We start from the raw sequence: 17,212 nt of genomic DNA, 5'->3' as shown, positions 1-17,212 counted from the left end.
TATGTACATTGTTTATTTTCGTATATAGCGTAAGTAGGTAGGTATTTCCCTCTTTTTCTTTCGATCTCGCTCTCTAACCATTTGCCGAAAAAATTACATGAAAAATAAACATGTAAATAAACGCATAAGTGGATAAAGTAGCAAAAAAATTCGAAATTTAAAAAAAATTAGAAAATTGCGAACTTGAAGGTTTTAGCACATTTGAGATTTTTACACTATATTACCTGGAACAATGGAACATGTTCTAATCAATCAAATTGAATCAAACTTGGGGAATGGGGTTATATTGGGACCTTCAGTTGACCCCTACAGTGGGAAAGGTCAAAGTTGAAAACAAAAGAAAGGTCCTTTTTTTAGAGGGGCATAATATGACTCCAGATGGATTACATTATACTACTTGGAACATGTTCTAATGGATCAAATGAAATTAAACTTGGGGATTGGGGTTATATTGGGAGCTTCAGTTGACCCCTAGAGTAGGAAGGGTCAAAGTTGAAAACAAAATAAAGGTCAGTTTTTTAGAGGGGCATAATATGACCCCCAGATGGATGAAAACGGTCCAAAATGATGCCATAGGTCAGTATCCCCACTGTGATTAACAATATTCAAATTTCATCTTCCTGGGTCATTACCACCCCATTTAAGGAGAGAAAACCTCATTTTCCCCTATTTTTGACCACCTCCTCCTCCTAAAATTGACTTGTGGGCCCAAATCAAAATTTTCAACATTCAATAGGAGTATGCAACTTGAATGCCCTTTGCGAGTTTCAACCTTCCAACCACATTTGAACGCTCTCAAGGGTCAAAAAAGGGGATTTTTGCGTTATTTTATGTTTTTTGACTTTTGAAACAGCCTGTAGCCCCTCTTGACTTACCTAGGGGTTCCAAATTTTTGTACAGTACAATGAGAAGGTGTCACTGAAGTGCTCTTTGAGAGTTTTAACCTTCAAACCTTATTTGACCCCACCCCCACCCTCTCCAACGTTGAAAAGTTGACTTTTTGTGTCATTTATCACGGATTTCGAATGAAATGGCGAGTCTTGGAGTCGTCACTTAAAATGTGTGAGAGAGCGATTCGAGTGAGGCGAAGAACGACCCTGGTTGAAATTCCTTATAAAAAGGCGATCCCCGAAGGGGCGAGCTGCCTAAATAATGTGAGATGGTGGCCCGACGAGCGAAGCGAAGAACGACCCTATTGAAACCCATACAGTGCAAAGACGAACTTCAAAGGGATGAGCAACTGGAACGAAGGGAGGTGAAACAATAGGTGGCAAATTTGCACCAATTTTAAATTTTATACTTAGTAATAGCACATATAATAGCGCGCTACCTTCGAATACCCATTGGCCATTGCCTATACTGTCACTGTTGTCCATCGCCAACAGTCGAATGCATAACAATAAGGTTAAGTAGCCTATACCTAATCATCAGCCATCACTTATACGCAGCGCCAAAACGGAACGTGACATTTTATTTCATTTCATTTCATATGTAATGTATGTACTATGTAATATGTACTTAACTTATCTCTAGAACATATACTTACGTTAGATATGGGTGGCCTACTGCCCGATTTTCGACTTTTGCCTTTACCTTGCCCTGGTAACATTACGCGATACGCGGTGATTAACTCGAATAATCGGACCAAGTTTGCTATTATCGCATTAGGTACCTACGAGTAGATCCTAATATAGCGAGATAAAGCCTTTTTGTTTTTGTTTTTTTTTTATTCATCTTCATTCAAGTACTTACAATTTACATACATATTACATACTGTAGTATTCGTATGCATGTAGTATTATTATTAGTTTACCGCGTCCGGCGTCTTATATCAAGTGTACGACTAGGAGGTGCTTGACTGCACCATTGCAAATTTGCAATTGCTAATTCGATTATTCTTGTTGTTATTGAAAGAGGAAGCATTTTCGAAAAAATCGTAGTTTTACCGACAGTCAGGTACTGTATTTGTCTCGACTGTGACAGTTTCGGCCCGGAGTAAATTTTCTTTGCGTTTTGGGGTGTTGGGATCATTAGTTTTTTTTTCAGGTTTCCTTAAAGTTTATATATAGGCATCGTGACAGGCATATGAGCCAATTTCAGAAAATTTTGAAATCTTGAAAATAATAAATCTCAATTCTAATTGCACAGTCACTGAAATATATAAATTATCTCTATCATGGGCAAAAATAAAAATTTTTGGAGAAAATTTGGTCAAAAAAATACAGTCGGCCGGATCTGGAATTATCATCAGAAATCATATTTTTTGTCCGTCTTGTTGACCTTAGCATAAAAAATCAGATGGACAAAAAATATGCTTTCTGATGTAAATTCCAGATCCGGCCGACGGTAGTATTAATCGATTAGGTATCAAGCATAAACCCTTCGGCCAAAATTTTAGCTGCTCAAATTCATGTGGTGGGGAGAAACGGCCATTTTTCGAATTCACCGAAAATATGAGAATAAAAGTAAAAAGTTCTGTTTTCTGACCGGAAGGCCGGATCCGGCCAATGGTAGCATGGGTCGATTTCGTATTTAGCACAGATCGTTTGACCAAAATTTGAGCCCTGGAAGTGCATTAGATGAGCTGCTTTAACAGGTTTTTCAATTTTTTCAATGACTGGCATAAAAAAACCAGATGGGCAAGAAATACTTATGCTTTCTGATGTAAATTCCAGATCCGGCCGACGGTAGTATTAATCGATTAGATATCAATCGTAAACCCTTCGGCCAAAATTTTAGCTGCTCAAATTCATGTGGTGGGGGAGAAACGGCCATTTTTCAAATTCACCGAAAATATGAAAAAAAAAGTAAAAAATTCTGTTTTCTGACCGGAAGGCCGGATCCGGCCAATGGTGGTATGAGTCGATCAGGTATCTAAAAGACTACCTTTGGCCCAAATTTCAGCTCCGGAAGTTGATACGCGGGAGAGATGGATATTTGTAGTTTTTTCCCATTTTGTGAGTTGAACAGCTTTTCCTGTGTACACAAAACTTCAAAAATTCGCCAAAAATCGAAAAATCAACTTGAGCGGCTGAAAATTGGGGGATGGGTGTTTTTTGAGGTCCTCTTTCCAACAGTCCAAGTTTCATTCAAATCGGAGATTCTCATGTGGGGGGCTTCCCTTGTTAGCAATAATTACTAATGTCTGTCTTAATATCCAAACGATTTCTCAGTTTATTTCTTGTTAGGAACTCGATGGGTTGGTGGTGATTTTTTTTTTGTTTTATCATTACGAAAATTCGGTTCTCTCACGCTGTTTGCGTGAGTGTTTTTTTTCGTTCTTGTCGCTACTCAATCTGTTTAGGGAAAAATGACCTTGTCCCAAATGAAAGTATTTGATATTCCACGTAGATCTATGCCCAGAGGTGAACTAAGGACAGGAGATGGATCACCCTTCCCAAAGTTGTCAACTTTTGAAAATTTTTGGTCTCATGTAAGAAAATACTAGATAATAATTCACTAGGTACATACTTGAATAAAACTATAAATTTTCGAAAACTTCTTGTAAGAAAATACTAGGTAATAATTCACTAGGTACTTGAATAAAACTATAAATTTTCGAAAACTTCAGCTTCTCGCTTCACTCATACCCTGTTAGTTCTTCTTTTTCGAAATCAAACTGCCTAAAAATCCATTATTCAAACTCCGAAAATGTTTAAATCCAAAAATCAGCGTCGAAAACAAAAAACCAAAAACAAAAAATAATTATATTGTTTAGATTTACCGAAACATAACCTCGAACGAAAACTTCAAATTATGTTACAAGATATTTTTTCGTTAATTTTTTTTTTTTCGTTCTCATGTTTTTTCCTCTCAAACGCCAGAAAAGAAATATATGTACTTAGTAAATTGTGACCCGTTCTGACAAAAGGGACCACAAGTGGGGAAAACGTTTTTTCACAGTAGAGGCAAAAATGTAAAAGTAAGTCAAAATTTTGAAAAATTGTTTTTTCGCGGATTTCGGTTATTTGACATGTGAACTGTCATGTGACACAGTCACAACACGTAATTTGGCCGAAAAGTGCGTTGAAAGCGCATTTTGAAGTTAGCATCAGTCGAAAATTGGAAATATTGAGCGCTCAAAACTTTAAAAGCTTTCTGAAAACGGAACAAAGCATTCTACGGAAAGATGATGTCGAAGAAAGTTGTAGAGAATTAAATTTCCAATCGACATGATGTCATTAGTTTTTTTCTAGGAGGCTAAGTTTTCAATATATTTGCAAAAAAAAAGTGAAAATTGAAAAAAAAATTCAATTTCCTCGGAATACATCACATTGTCAGTTTTCATAAATTTTTTTCTTTAAATGCGTTTTCCTCAAAATCTTGTTTTTCAATCCTTCAACTTCGAGAAATGAAAAAAGGTAGGGAAAAATGAGCTAGGAGGCTGGGATTGGTCTCATTCGACTCGTTATGATGTTGAGTTTTCAAAATCGCCAAAAAATTGAAAATGAAAAAATCCGACTTGTGGTCTCTTTTGTCAGAACGGGCCACAGTTGTTATAAATGCAGAAATGAGTTTTGTTTTCATAATGGCCTTAATGTTGATTTTTTCCTCAAATTTCTTTTAAAATCACCGAAATCAGAAAAATTTTGAGGAAAATAACGAAAAACGAAAGAAAACGTTGAACAAAACGAAAACGTTATTTTTAGTAACCAAACAAAACATACCTACCTCAACAAAAACCCAATTTTTTCCAAAACAAAAACGAAAATGAAAATGAAAAAATTTGGTTTTTACCACGCTACTAAAAATGAACTCCTCGTATATAAAAAAATGTTTTTATACTTTTCAAAATACGAAATTTCAAGAGCTTTTGCTCAGGATTTCTTACTTTTTTTAAAAAAACTGAAATTTCTATTTAAAAAAAAAAGTCATTCAAATTCTGAAAGTTTGAAGCCAAGGAAATCAACCTCTTTACTTGAAAACAAATTTTCAAAAGGGGTATGATTTATTAAAGAAATGCCCGAAAAAATTAAACAACGACAAATATACATTTGCACAACAGTCGATAAAACATTTTAAAAATTGAACGACAGTTGAACTATTCGCCCCACAATTGCAAAAAAAATTAATTCTCGACAGATATATCTGTTAATATGTCTGTTTTTAGTTCTTAAAAAATCTATTAACCTGTCTACTTACCTATTTCAACAAAAAAAAAAAAACAACAAATTGAAAGAAATGAAAAAAAAAATGAATGAAATGATATCACGTCATTAAAAACACCAAATGTTATTACTGCATTAACAACGAATTTTTGTAGCATATTATTCGAAAATGACCTTGGCAACCTGTAAAAATGAGTGAAATTTCGCGAAAAATAATTCAAATACAAATACGCAGACAAAAAATATTTTAAACATTTCCGAGCAGTGCTGAACCCAGAACTAGGTACATATTATGTTACCGGATTCTCGGATGTTTCACATTTCATCATAAACTTGACTTGATAAGAATCAAACATTTTCATCAAAATTTTATTTTTCCACTTTTAAAGAATTCTGACCCCAAAATTGAATGGTGATTTTCGGGATTTTTAAAAATAATATGATGCAATCTACATCAAAATTGGTTATAATTTCTGCAGAGATTCAAAAAATTATTTTCAAACCCTTTTTTGAGTATTTTTGAAGAATCTCGTATTTCATTTCACATTAAAAAACTCGCCTTTTATTCGGCAAAATAAGTATTTTTTTTCTCAAGCCAGTCGAAAAATTGTTGGTTGACACTACCCCCCTCCTACACCCCAGAAAATGCTTAGTTTCTTCCCTGTCTATGTCATTGCCTTCAAAATCCAAGACTACTGTTCTACGGAGCAGTTGAAAATTTGCAAATCACTTATTTTTTGATAAATTCGTGTTTTGAGAATTTTTGCTTCGCAAATACGTATTTTGCATTATTTTAGCCAAAGTACCGAAAGATCATTCCTGAAACTCGGAAAATATATTTGGAACGTAGTGGTGCTATTATTTTTTGATCATTATATCATTAAGTATATTGCCAATTTCAAAAAATCGAAAAAAATTTGTAAGTTTTTGGACATTTTTCTCAGCACCTGGTGCCTAACAAACGACACAGGTAATTCGATTGTAAAAAAGAATGAAATGTCACTCCATGTTTCCGATACTTAGTTTCCAACCGTTGAATCCTTAAATTTATAGAAAAATCAGGAGAATGCTGTTTGACGTTTATAGGTTAGATAAATCAGAGGATCGAATTTAAATGAAAAATGATTTTAAAAAAATAAATGAGAGATGAGATTGGCCAACGTGTTGAGAATGGTATCGCAATAGAGGCCTATGGCTATGGCTATATCATGGCAGCTCGCTTATGACTGAGTTATGAGTACGAGTCATGTATGTAGGCCTATAAGTACAAAGCAAAACACACTCATCATAATCGTAATCGGCGGTACCCTAAGTAATAGAGCCTGTCGATTACGCGGTATTCGATGGTTATGTATAGATATGTCTATTTCGTATTTCGTATACCGTATGTTATGTTTGTGGTACTCGATGTTCTTAATAATGATGCGCGATATGGCGCTGGCGGTTTTGTTCACAGGTCGACGGGTGTAACAGCGAAATCGCTCAAAGTTAACGGCCAAGTCAGAGATGAAAAATTATTCCGCAAATTGTCGTGTTACATAACACAGGAAGAAGTACTGCAACCGATGTTGTCGCTGCAAGAGGTCATGATGTTCGCCGCCGATCTGAAACTTCCATCCGGTACATCGCTCAAACACAAAACACAACTGGTTTGTAATTTGTACCGCGCGCGTGCGCGCGCATAATATAGCCATTAGCCGAATACATAACCCCATAGTCTTAATTACACAAATATACGAGTACACAATAGCAATACACGCGTAGGTACCAAATACCAATAAATTGTCCTAACCTATGGTCAAAAAAATCATAGGTACCCAATCAAGTTTTGAAAAAAATTTAGCATCGTACCCTCGCCGATCAGCCAGCCAATCGTTTCCGCAGAGAATAAAGATGACATACGTACTCGTTTACCCAAGTCTGGTTCATTTGTAATCCGAGGTGCAACCTTTTGGTTGGTTGGTAGGTAAATGAATATTATCGTAAAGCCCGTTCGGTGGCTTTTATTTCCTACCTATCTATGTCGATAATAATTTACTCGATGAAATTTTTCCACGAGGTTAGTATTTCATTTGGGAATCAGGAAGTTAAAAAAACGACGCCGACGTTGTTTCCTTCCGTTTCGATGCAATTTTTTTTATTGGCACTTCTGTTGTGTGCGCGTGTGTTTTTTTTCTAAATTATGAAATTATATCACTGGCGGTCATCGAATAATGGAGTTTACCTTCGCCCGTGCCCGCCATCGAACTCTACAGTAAAGGACACGTTGCCAAGTACATGCTGAATTGCTGAATTATCGGCATATTATAGGTAACGAGTAAAATAATCAGTCGTCGATTGTCATCTTCGAAATTAAGAGCACCTGTCTGGTGGACGAGTACCCTAACTTTATACGAGTCAAATTACCGACGCCAAAAAATCATATACGTACATATGTGACCCCGCCTGACAAAATCGACCATTTCGACAAAATTTCAAAAAGTGATTTTTTTTTTTTCAAAAATCTGATCTTTCAACCCTTAAGATTCATTTTAAACGTAATTATTTTGGACACTTTTTTTTGTCGAAATGGTCGATTTTGTCAGGCGGGGTCCCATATACCTATATATGTATAACATAAAGAAAGTTTGCGAAAAACTCCTGGCACAATAGGAAGCAGTTGAATTTCAAAGCCGCGCCCAAATCCTATTTCGAGTAGAAATGAACTGGTGCAGAATTATTTAAAAGTGGAAAGTTCAAATATTTTCATGGAAATGGATTTTTGAGCATTTTAGAAGAACTTTGAGCCCTAGAATTGGATAATATTATTGGATGTAATGTGATCTATCAAAGTCATAACTTTCTGGATTCTTGAAAAAGTTCACTGTGACCTATCAAAATGGATTAAAATTACGCGAGAAAACTAAACATTTCTACAAGTATGTTTTTTGAGCATTTAAAAAAAGTTTTGAGCTAAAAATTGGGTCATGATTTCTGTTATGTTTGAAAAAGTCTAATGCGACCAATCGAAAGGAGGTTAATCAAATTTCTCCACAAACATGTTTTTTGACCATTTTCAATAGTGATAATACATAATTATTATGTTTGAGCGAATGTGTGAAATAAGTGCGAGGACAAAAGCACGTGACACATCAAAATACACACCAGAGGTCGCTATTAATGAATAAACTAATAAAAACGCAATCAACTCACCTCTCCTTTCCCAAAGTCAGAAAATGAAATAATTTGAGCCATTTCTTGCCTATGTTATAATAATTTTTTGGTAAACAGTGATGGATTTTGATTTTATTTGATTCCCAAACATTAAAACACTTGAAAAAGGTGTCCTTCAGAAATTACTATTTTTTCTTTATTTTTTACCCATGATGCCTTCTTTGTTTGACACTTTGTACCCTTTTTTTTTCTATTTTTAATCACGGAACAAAAATTTTGAGACGGCCACTTCTGAAAAATATTGATGTATTTTTAGAAAAATATCTTGTTCTTTCATATTTTGAATCAAAAACCTTTGAATTTCTCATTTATTCTTCACTTACTCGTATTTTGGAAATTTGAATTTCTAACAATTTTCTCTCAAGTGATGATGAATTTGGGGGAAAGATCTTACAAGGGAACCTCTTGAGGTGTCACACTCCGATTTGAACGGGACTGCGATTTTTGGAAAGAGCATAGTATAAAACCCCCAAAACCAAATTTTCAGCTGCCCAAGTTCATTTTTTGATTTTTGGGGAATTTTTGAAAATTCAAAATTGACTGTTTTTGGCGATTTATGCTTTTTTAAAAAAAAAGTACGTACTTGATCAGTAAAAAATGGTCAAAATAAGTTCCAAAACCAATATTAAATACCCAAATCCAAATTACACCATTTCCAGACATTCTGGCTCCTCCAGCGCGTGATTTTTCAATTTCTCCAGAATTTTGAATTTGCTCCAGAGGACGCGAATATGAAGCTGGGCAGCTAAAAATCGAGTAGTGTATTATACTCGACCTGTTTAACGAGTTTATCTACATTTGAGCCGATTTTGGGAGTGCCACCTCAAGAGTGGTTTTTTGAGGTGTCACTCTCGCTCCAAAACGGCTGGAAATGGTAGAATTTACGCTCCGGGGATTAGTTCTTGAAGAAATACAGCGATTCGCACAAATTTCAAAAATTTCTTCACAAACGGTTATCTTTTGATTTTTTAATTTTGAAAAAAGCTGGTCAAAAAACCACTCTTGAGGTGTCACTTCAAAAATCGGCTCAAATATAGATAAACTCGTTAAACAGGTCGAGTATAATACACAACTCGATTTTTAGCTGCCCAACTGCATATTCACGCCTTCTGTAGCAAATTAAAACTTCTGGAGAAATTGAAAAATCGCGCTGGAAGCTCCAGAATAGTTGGAAATTGTGAAATTAGGATTTGCGGGATTAGTTTTGGACAAAATACAGCGATTCACGTGAATTTCAAAAATTTCCACACAAACGGGAAACTTTCGATTTTTTTGATTTTTTAATTTTGAAAAAAGCTGGTCAAAAAGCCACTTTTGATGTGTCACTCTCAAAATCGGCTCAAATGTGGATAAACTCGTTAAACAGGTCGAGTATAATACACAATTCGATTTTTAGCTGTCCAACTTCATATTCACGCCTTCTGGAGCAAATTCAAAATTCTGGAGAAATTGAAAAATCGAGCTGGAGGCTCCAGAGTGGCTGGAAATAGTAAAATTTGGATTTGGGTAATTAATATTAGTTTTGGGACTTATTTTGAGCATTTTTTACTGATCAAGTACGTACTTTTTAAAAAAAAGCATATACCTAAATCGCCAAAAACAGTGAATTTTGAATTTTCAAAAATTCGCCAAAAATCGAAAAATGAACTTGGGCAGCTGAAAATTTGGTTATGGGGTTTTAGACTATGCTCTCTCCAAAAATCGCGGTCCCGTTCAAATCGGAGTGTGACACCTCAAGAGGTTCCCTTGTAAGCATTGAAAATTTCGAATTGAAAAAAAAAATCAAATTATTTTTTCAAGTATGTACCTATTAAAAAATTGATATGTAGTAATAATATTGAACCCCTCCTTCTTTCATTCAAATAAAATTTGAGAAATTTTCCTGCTCTTTTCCTGTTTTTTCATACTCATTTATTCTTCACTTATTTTCGAAATTTGAATTGCTTAAAATTTTCTCTCAAGTGATGATAAATTGAGGGAGGGGGAGATCTAAACATTTGAAAATTTTGAATTGAAAAAAATGGTCAAAAAATATTTTTTTGGAAATATTCGATTTCCTCGCGAAATTTTAACCCATTCTGATCGTTCGCAGTAGGGATCTTTTCAAGAATCCAAAAAATCACTTAGGTACCACTTGTGGGCTCAACATTTTTCAAAAATGCACAAAAAACATTTTCGTGAAAATATTTGATTTTCTCGCGAAATTTCGAGTTAATTTGATTGTTTGTAGGTAGATATTTTTTCAAAAATCCCAAAAATATTACCCAATTCTGGGCTCAAAATTCTTCAAAAATGCATAAAAAAACATTCTCATGAAAATATTTGAACCTGTAAAAATGTTTTTACCTTGGAGCCATTTTGAAAATTAAGGTGTCTTGAGACCCCACCCCCGATTGTGCAACTGTGAAAATCTAAAATACCTACGCCTTTTCTGACATTACCTATTTTTTAGTTATTTTACATTATTTTGTTTTAGGTAAACGAAATTCAAGATTTGCTCGGTCTGAAAGTATGTTGCCTCACGAGGACTGAAATGTTATCCGGAGGCCAAAAAAAAAGACTTTCCATCGCTCTGGAATTGATTAATAATCCGCCGGTGATTTTTCTCGACGAACCCACCAGGTAAATGAAATTTTCGTACCTATTATCTACATAGTACATGGACATTGGACATGGTATTTGTACCTCTACCAGCCTCCATTCAGGTATCGACTATCGGACGTGTATCTACTTCTAAGTAATTACAGATATAGATCTGATTAACCCACCTAAGAAGTTCGATATATGATTTTTTGTTGGGGTTTTTTTGCAGCGGCTTGGATAACGTTTCTACGACGTACACGTTAAAATTACTGAGAAGATTAGCTCACCAAGGACGTACTATAGTTTGTACGATACATCAGCCGAGTGCCTCTTTATTCCAGTTATTCGACCAGGTTTACGTACTTTCCCGAGGACGCTGCGTTTATCAAGGGGCCACCGACCAGCTTGTATCGTTTTTGTCTTCAGTCGGATTTCACTGTCCTACTCACTACAATCCAGCAGATTACGGTAAATCACACTAATCGCTAGAAATGCTACAATACCTATAGGGCTATAGAAAATTTCTTTCAAAGTTCATTGCTCTCTGTTCTCAATAGATATATCGATTCATATCCCCCCCCCCCTCCAAAATGAGATCCTGACATTACAATAAAAAAAAAGATGTTTTTTGCTTAAAAATCTCAAAATGTGTATTTGTTTTATTAGGATGCATTTTGGACCCAGAGCTGTTAATATGGGGGAGCTGGGCGCCCAAAATTGAGCCCAAAATGGGAAAAATTTAATCATTAGGGAATATTGTTCTCGTTGACTTTTTCCATCATGAAACTGTAACATCCGTCTGCGAAAAACATCGCAAAATAATTATGACCCCGTGGATCCCTTTACTGGGGAAGGAGGGGGGGGTGTCACGTGCCTCAAATTTATTTCAAACTATATGAAAATTTATCAAATTCTAGGATTTTTATACTCAATTGTCTTCAGAATTCGAAGGATCCGAGACGGACTTGAGAGTGGAAAGAGAAGGGGGGGGGGTAAATTTTGAAAATGAAGAGTTATGTAATTTTTTTACGTTTTGTCATCACATTGCCATCTTAGATCTCTTATGAATGGAAAACCGAGCCTTGAAGAATAATTTTGACTCCGTAGGACCCATTGGGTTCTATATGGAGTCAAAATTTCTTCCAGAGCTGAGAGCTGGGCCGCAGATCAAGATCGATATCTAGAGCATCTTATTAGTACCATTACACTACAGCTAACCACAAATAATGTATCAACCTACCTAATTTAATGCTATTGATTTTTGCAGTTATCGAGCTTACTGACGGCGATCACGAAGAAAACATAGACATATTAGCAGCCGCAACGCATAATGGCAAATTATCGCTTTATAAATCTGATCCGCTCAAAGTTCCATTCATTCACCACCACAACAACAACAACAACAACAATAACAATAACAATAGTATACCACCGCTTAATAACAATACTGGTGAGATTCTTTTTCAATCACATTATGCGAGTACGTGAGAGTAAGTAGCCAAGTGAGTCAGTAATAAGTAATTTAAGTATGAATTACTACTACTACTTACATACTTACTCGTAGGATTAGACTTTAGACGCATCTACTTTTCTTTAGCGCACATAAACCTTTGTGATTAACAATAGAGGGGAGGAGAAGTAGGAGGAGGAGGAAGTCAACTTTCGAAATCGCGTTGAATTGTGCGATACAACTCGCGTATAAATGAATTTGATCAGATATAGAGCTACATAAATGTAGATGTGTACTTTGTAGTGTCTATCTAAGCGGCAGGTGTTTGGTGGTTATGGCGATCGCTAATAATCCATTTCGCAAACTAGCACACTGCACAGAGCAGTTTTTTTCCTACTAAAAATTATTAAACAAAGAACGAACAAACATAATGTAGGTAAAAAATATCAAATTTTAAATCCAACACTTTGAAAATTGAGATCTCCGACTTCCAAACAGTACCTAATAATATTGAAAAAAAAACATGAAAACAAAAAATGAATAAAAAAATTCAAAAATTTTAAATAAATTGGCATTTTTCAACTAATGAACCATTAGTAATACCTACATAATTTAAAAAAACAAAAATGAATACAGAGCTCAGGATTAATTTTTTCTAATAAGGACCTTTAGTAACAAGAAAAGCCTATAGTACGAGTAATTTTAAGGAACTAGTAATTTCTGGGAAAAAATCGAGACATTTGGCGATTTTTAGAGTTAGTATTAGTGACTCATTTGCGAACGAATCGATTCATTTGCTCGATTTTTGGTGAATCATTCACGATTGAATTGAATCATTTTTGTGAATCATTCGCGAACGAATTGATTTGTATAAGTTACTCGTTCGCGAACGAATCGATTCGTATAAGTGACTCGTTCGCGTACTTTTTGGAATATTCTCCAAAAAGTAAGCCATTTCGCTAAAAAGCAAATTTTTTTTTATTTTCAAAAAAACAAAAAATTTAAGAATTTTTAAAAAAGCAAAAAATTTGAGAATTTCTGAAAATGCGAAAAATTTGAGAATTTTTGGCAAAATGCGAGCTTTTGATAATTTCAACAAAAGGAAAGGCGTACTTGGCCTTTTCCAGAAAAAAAGCTAGAATTTTGAGCAATTGTTAAAAAAAGAGAATGATTTTCGGAATTTTCATATGAATAAATGTCAATTAGTTAACAAATTTGGGCAAAATAGCGAGATTTTCAATAGAAAGTGAGATAATTTGGAATTTTCTGCAAAAAGCGAGAATTTTGTCAATTTTTGGCAAAAAGCAAAGCTTTGACAATTTTGGCAAAAATTATAGAACTTTATGACAATATTAAGTATAGGTAAAAAAAATTTTTTTCGCAATTTTGGTGAAAAAAGCGAGAATTTTGGACAATTTTGAGAAAGAGCAGGACTTTTTGGAATTTTCTGCAGAAAAACGACAATTCTTGGCAATTATTCTAAAAAAGCGACAGTTGTAAATCTTGAAAAAAAGAGAATTTCTGACAGTTTTTAGCAAAAAGCAAAACTTTAACAATTTCTTGGGAATTATTGGCAAAACAAAACACATTTTCACAATGGAGAATTTTTGGAATTTTCTGCGAAAAGAAAAAGTCACAATTTTTACCAATTTATGGCATAAACCGAGGACTTTTTGGCAATGTTGACAGAAAGCGAAATCTTTCGCTATTTTACGCAGAAAGCAAAATTTTGACAACTCCGCGCGTTGTAACCAGAACGCTGAAAAGGCAAATTATTCACACAATGAAATTTTCAACATTTTCCCCCTTCTTCAAAAACATTAATTTTTTGACAATTTGCAAAAAAAAATTGATAAAAAAAATAAAATGTAGATAATTTTAGTAACCGAAAGTCACTACTTGCTATTTTGCCTTCAATGTGACTTGTATACCACACACATTCCATCATTGTCACTATAATCATGTGCTCGTTACTCGTAAGGAGATATTGTTGTAAAAACTCATCTTTTGAACACTTTTTGCAGAATTTGGCGACAATTTCTACAGCGAATTGGACTCGCTCGCGTATGAGAATAACAACAACAATAACAATAACAACTACAGCTACACTAAAGTTGAGGATGAGGATAGGATATCGAATTCGTTATTCGAAGATCGTTTGCAAAGTGAGAAAGGAAGTGGCACCAACCTATGCGTTGATTTTCCCACATCCGGATTTTCACAGTTCTGCACGTTGTATCGAAGGATGACTTTACAAATGTACAGAAATAAGGTTAGTACTTATTACTTTTGCCTAGTTATCTGCACTATCACCTCGTAGGTTGGGCTCAGGCGTTTTTGGACCATCCGAGATGATAATTATTAATAAGGTACATACCTACACCTACATGTATAATCGTAATTAATTAATCGAAATCGACGACGAAAATCTTGTTTTGCAGATAGCCCTGAATATACAGTTTTATCATCATCTGTTATGCGCCATCGCGGTTGGCGTGGTGTACTTTGATAAAGCCAAAGACGGCGAAGAGTTTTTCAATCATCTGAAATTTTGTTTGGGCGTCGTACTGTTTCATACGTTCACTTATTGCATGATTCCAGTCATCACATGTGAGTATAGTACTTTAGGTACCTCAATGAAGTAGGATACCTATTATAGCTATTCTGTAAGGCGAAGGCTAAGGCGAGCTGAAATTCTCAACGATCGTTTTTTCAGTTCCTTTCGAAATCAAATTATTGAAAAGAGAATATTTCAACCGTTGGTACAGTTTGAGGCCATATTACATCGCGATGCAGCTTGCAAGATTACCAACTATGGTGAGTTATAGAATGACGATTACATATTTACGAAATTTTCTACCAAGAGTTGAGAGTAATTGGAGGCTCGCGTTTAGATTTTTTTCAGCATGATTTTCTTGACGGTGGCGTATTTCATGACTGGTTTACCAATAGAAACGTACCGATTTTTCGTCTTCTGCGTTATAGGCGTTATAGTATCGTTGACCGCTGAAGGAATGGGCATGTTCATAGGATCTATATTCAGCGTAACGGTAAGTTTCACAGAAAATAAAAACGATACCTTCATTAGGTTTGGGTATATAAATATCTTCCAAATTGAAAAATTTTAGATCAATTTCTATGTTTGCATCGCCTCTACATGATAAAATTTCAAATTATTTTTCAAAGTTTGCACTGTCTTTATATAACAAAATTTCAAATCAATTTTCAAGTTCACCTGGTCTACAAATTTCAAAATTTTAAATCAATTTTCTAAACTCTCATAGTTGCATCTAAATTGTAAATTTTTTTCTAGAATACTTAATTCTCATATCTTCCAAATTATAAAATTTCAGAATATAATTTTATTAAAATGCAGTTCATGATCTTTACTACTTCTTACTGACTTTGACAACAGCAAAAAAAATCAATAATAATAAAAACTGAAATAGGTAATTTTTAAAAATCCCATTTAGAAAAAAACACTGAATCAAAACACAATAATATTAAACTAAAATCATAAAAATAATTGTGATAGGTGTAAATGAATAAGTATTACATGTTCAATAACTGCAAAATAATGTTACTTGAAACTTTGATAGCGTCGACTGTATTCAGCACACTTAAGTATGTCCAGAAAAAAAAACAATTTTTTGTATCACTGATAAGGTTCTGATACGCCCAGAACAGTCTGGAAAGTTCTGATTAGACATTAATTAGTTTCTTGAATCTTTTGTTATTCAGTTTAGCTGCACCCAGATGATTTTTTTTTATTCCAGACATGCCAGGCTCTCATCAATGATACATAAAATGATTTTTTTTTTTAATGGACATTCACAGAATTGCCTTTTAGGAAACAAATATAATTTCAATGGAAGTCATCCATAGAATAAACAGCAAAATTTCAATCACGCTCCAGCCCTCCAGGTAACCAAAAAATTTGAGGGAAATGCCCTACTCAGCCACTCTCACTTACAATAAACTACCTACTGGCTGCTGTGTGATTTTAGGGCACTTCTAAATCCTCATCTTTTTTATCTATCTCAAAATTTACAACTAGGTATACCTTATCTTTTCTCAAATTTTAAATTTGTCATCATCTACTACATAAATGTGATTAATTTTTCAACAGTGGTAAGAATTCTTCATCTTGATCCATGGCCCCTATTCTCTTTTTTAAAAGGAAAATTATTCATTGAAATGGTGTAACTCAGCGATTACCTACCCATCAAGATTGAACGAAAGCTAAAGCTTCCTTTATAGTGGCCGTGGAATTTTTCTACAGAAAAGACAAATGTGTACATTCAAATGGAAGCATTTATACTGGCTGTGGAATTTTATCAATTTTCTATGGAAAAGTCAAAATTTTTTAACTTTTCCATAGAAAAGTGATGAATGAGATAAAGATTGAAAACTTTTTATTAAAGTGAATAATCATCAGAATTTATAAGAAAGGTAATTATTTTACAAGTTTAGAGGTTCAAAAGTGCTTAAAATTGAGTTTGAAAAAATTCCACGATTTTCTGTAGAAATTTTCTATTGCCTGCTTATCGCCACTATAAAGGAAGCTTAATCTGTTCCTTCTGTTTTAAATGATTCCAATATTCTGTTCAATAAGTAATAACAAATGGTTGGATAGTTTGAGAGAACATTCCAGCATGATAAAATTACTTCTCTATGATTCAGACCAATAATTAATGCACTACTCACACTAAAAAATACCTAGGTATTGCTGCAGTATTTGCATGCAGTCGCTTTAGTTTCAAGTAGTTGGTGAAAAGTGTTGAAAACGTGTCAAGTAAAAGAATAAAAAAATGCTGGTAAAAGCATCAAAAGTCACATCTAAAATTATAAAAAAAGA

General features: G+C 34.3%; 2 protein-coding genes across 5 annotated transcripts in view; one reads left to right on the top strand and one right to left on the bottom strand.

The window, feature by feature from the left end:
* Window positions 1–17,212, bottom strand: part of LOC135831202 (uncharacterized) — a 572,431-nt gene that overhangs the window by 403,911 nt on the left and 151,308 nt on the right. The window lies entirely within an intron of this gene.
* LOC135831181 (ATP-binding cassette subfamily G member 4) overlaps window positions 1–17,212 on the top strand; it is a 45,102-nt gene that overhangs the window by 25,722 nt on the left and 2,168 nt on the right. Inside the window, exons 3-10 of the mRNA XM_065343479.1 lie at window positions 6,565–6,757; window positions 10,798–10,943; window positions 11,134–11,372; window positions 12,172–12,354; window positions 14,379–14,626; window positions 14,796–14,964; window positions 15,071–15,171; window positions 15,249–15,404. Coding sequence (XP_065199551.1) covers window positions 6,565–6,757; window positions 10,798–10,943; window positions 11,134–11,372; window positions 12,172–12,354; window positions 14,379–14,626; window positions 14,796–14,964; window positions 15,071–15,171; window positions 15,249–15,404 — 1,435 coding nt within the window. The remainder of the gene's footprint in view (window positions 1–6,564; window positions 6,758–10,797; window positions 10,944–11,133; window positions 11,373–12,171; window positions 12,355–14,378; window positions 14,627–14,795; window positions 14,965–15,070; window positions 15,172–15,248; window positions 15,405–17,212) is intronic.

This window comes from Planococcus citri, chromosome 1 (genome assembly GCF_950023065.1).
Source record: "Planococcus citri chromosome 1, ihPlaCitr1.1, whole genome shotgun sequence".
Taxonomy (NCBI): Eukaryota; Metazoa; Arthropoda; class Insecta; order Hemiptera; family Pseudococcidae; genus Planococcus; species Planococcus citri.
Note: the sequence above shows the minus strand (reverse complement) of the source record. Positions and strands in the feature narration are given on the sequence as shown.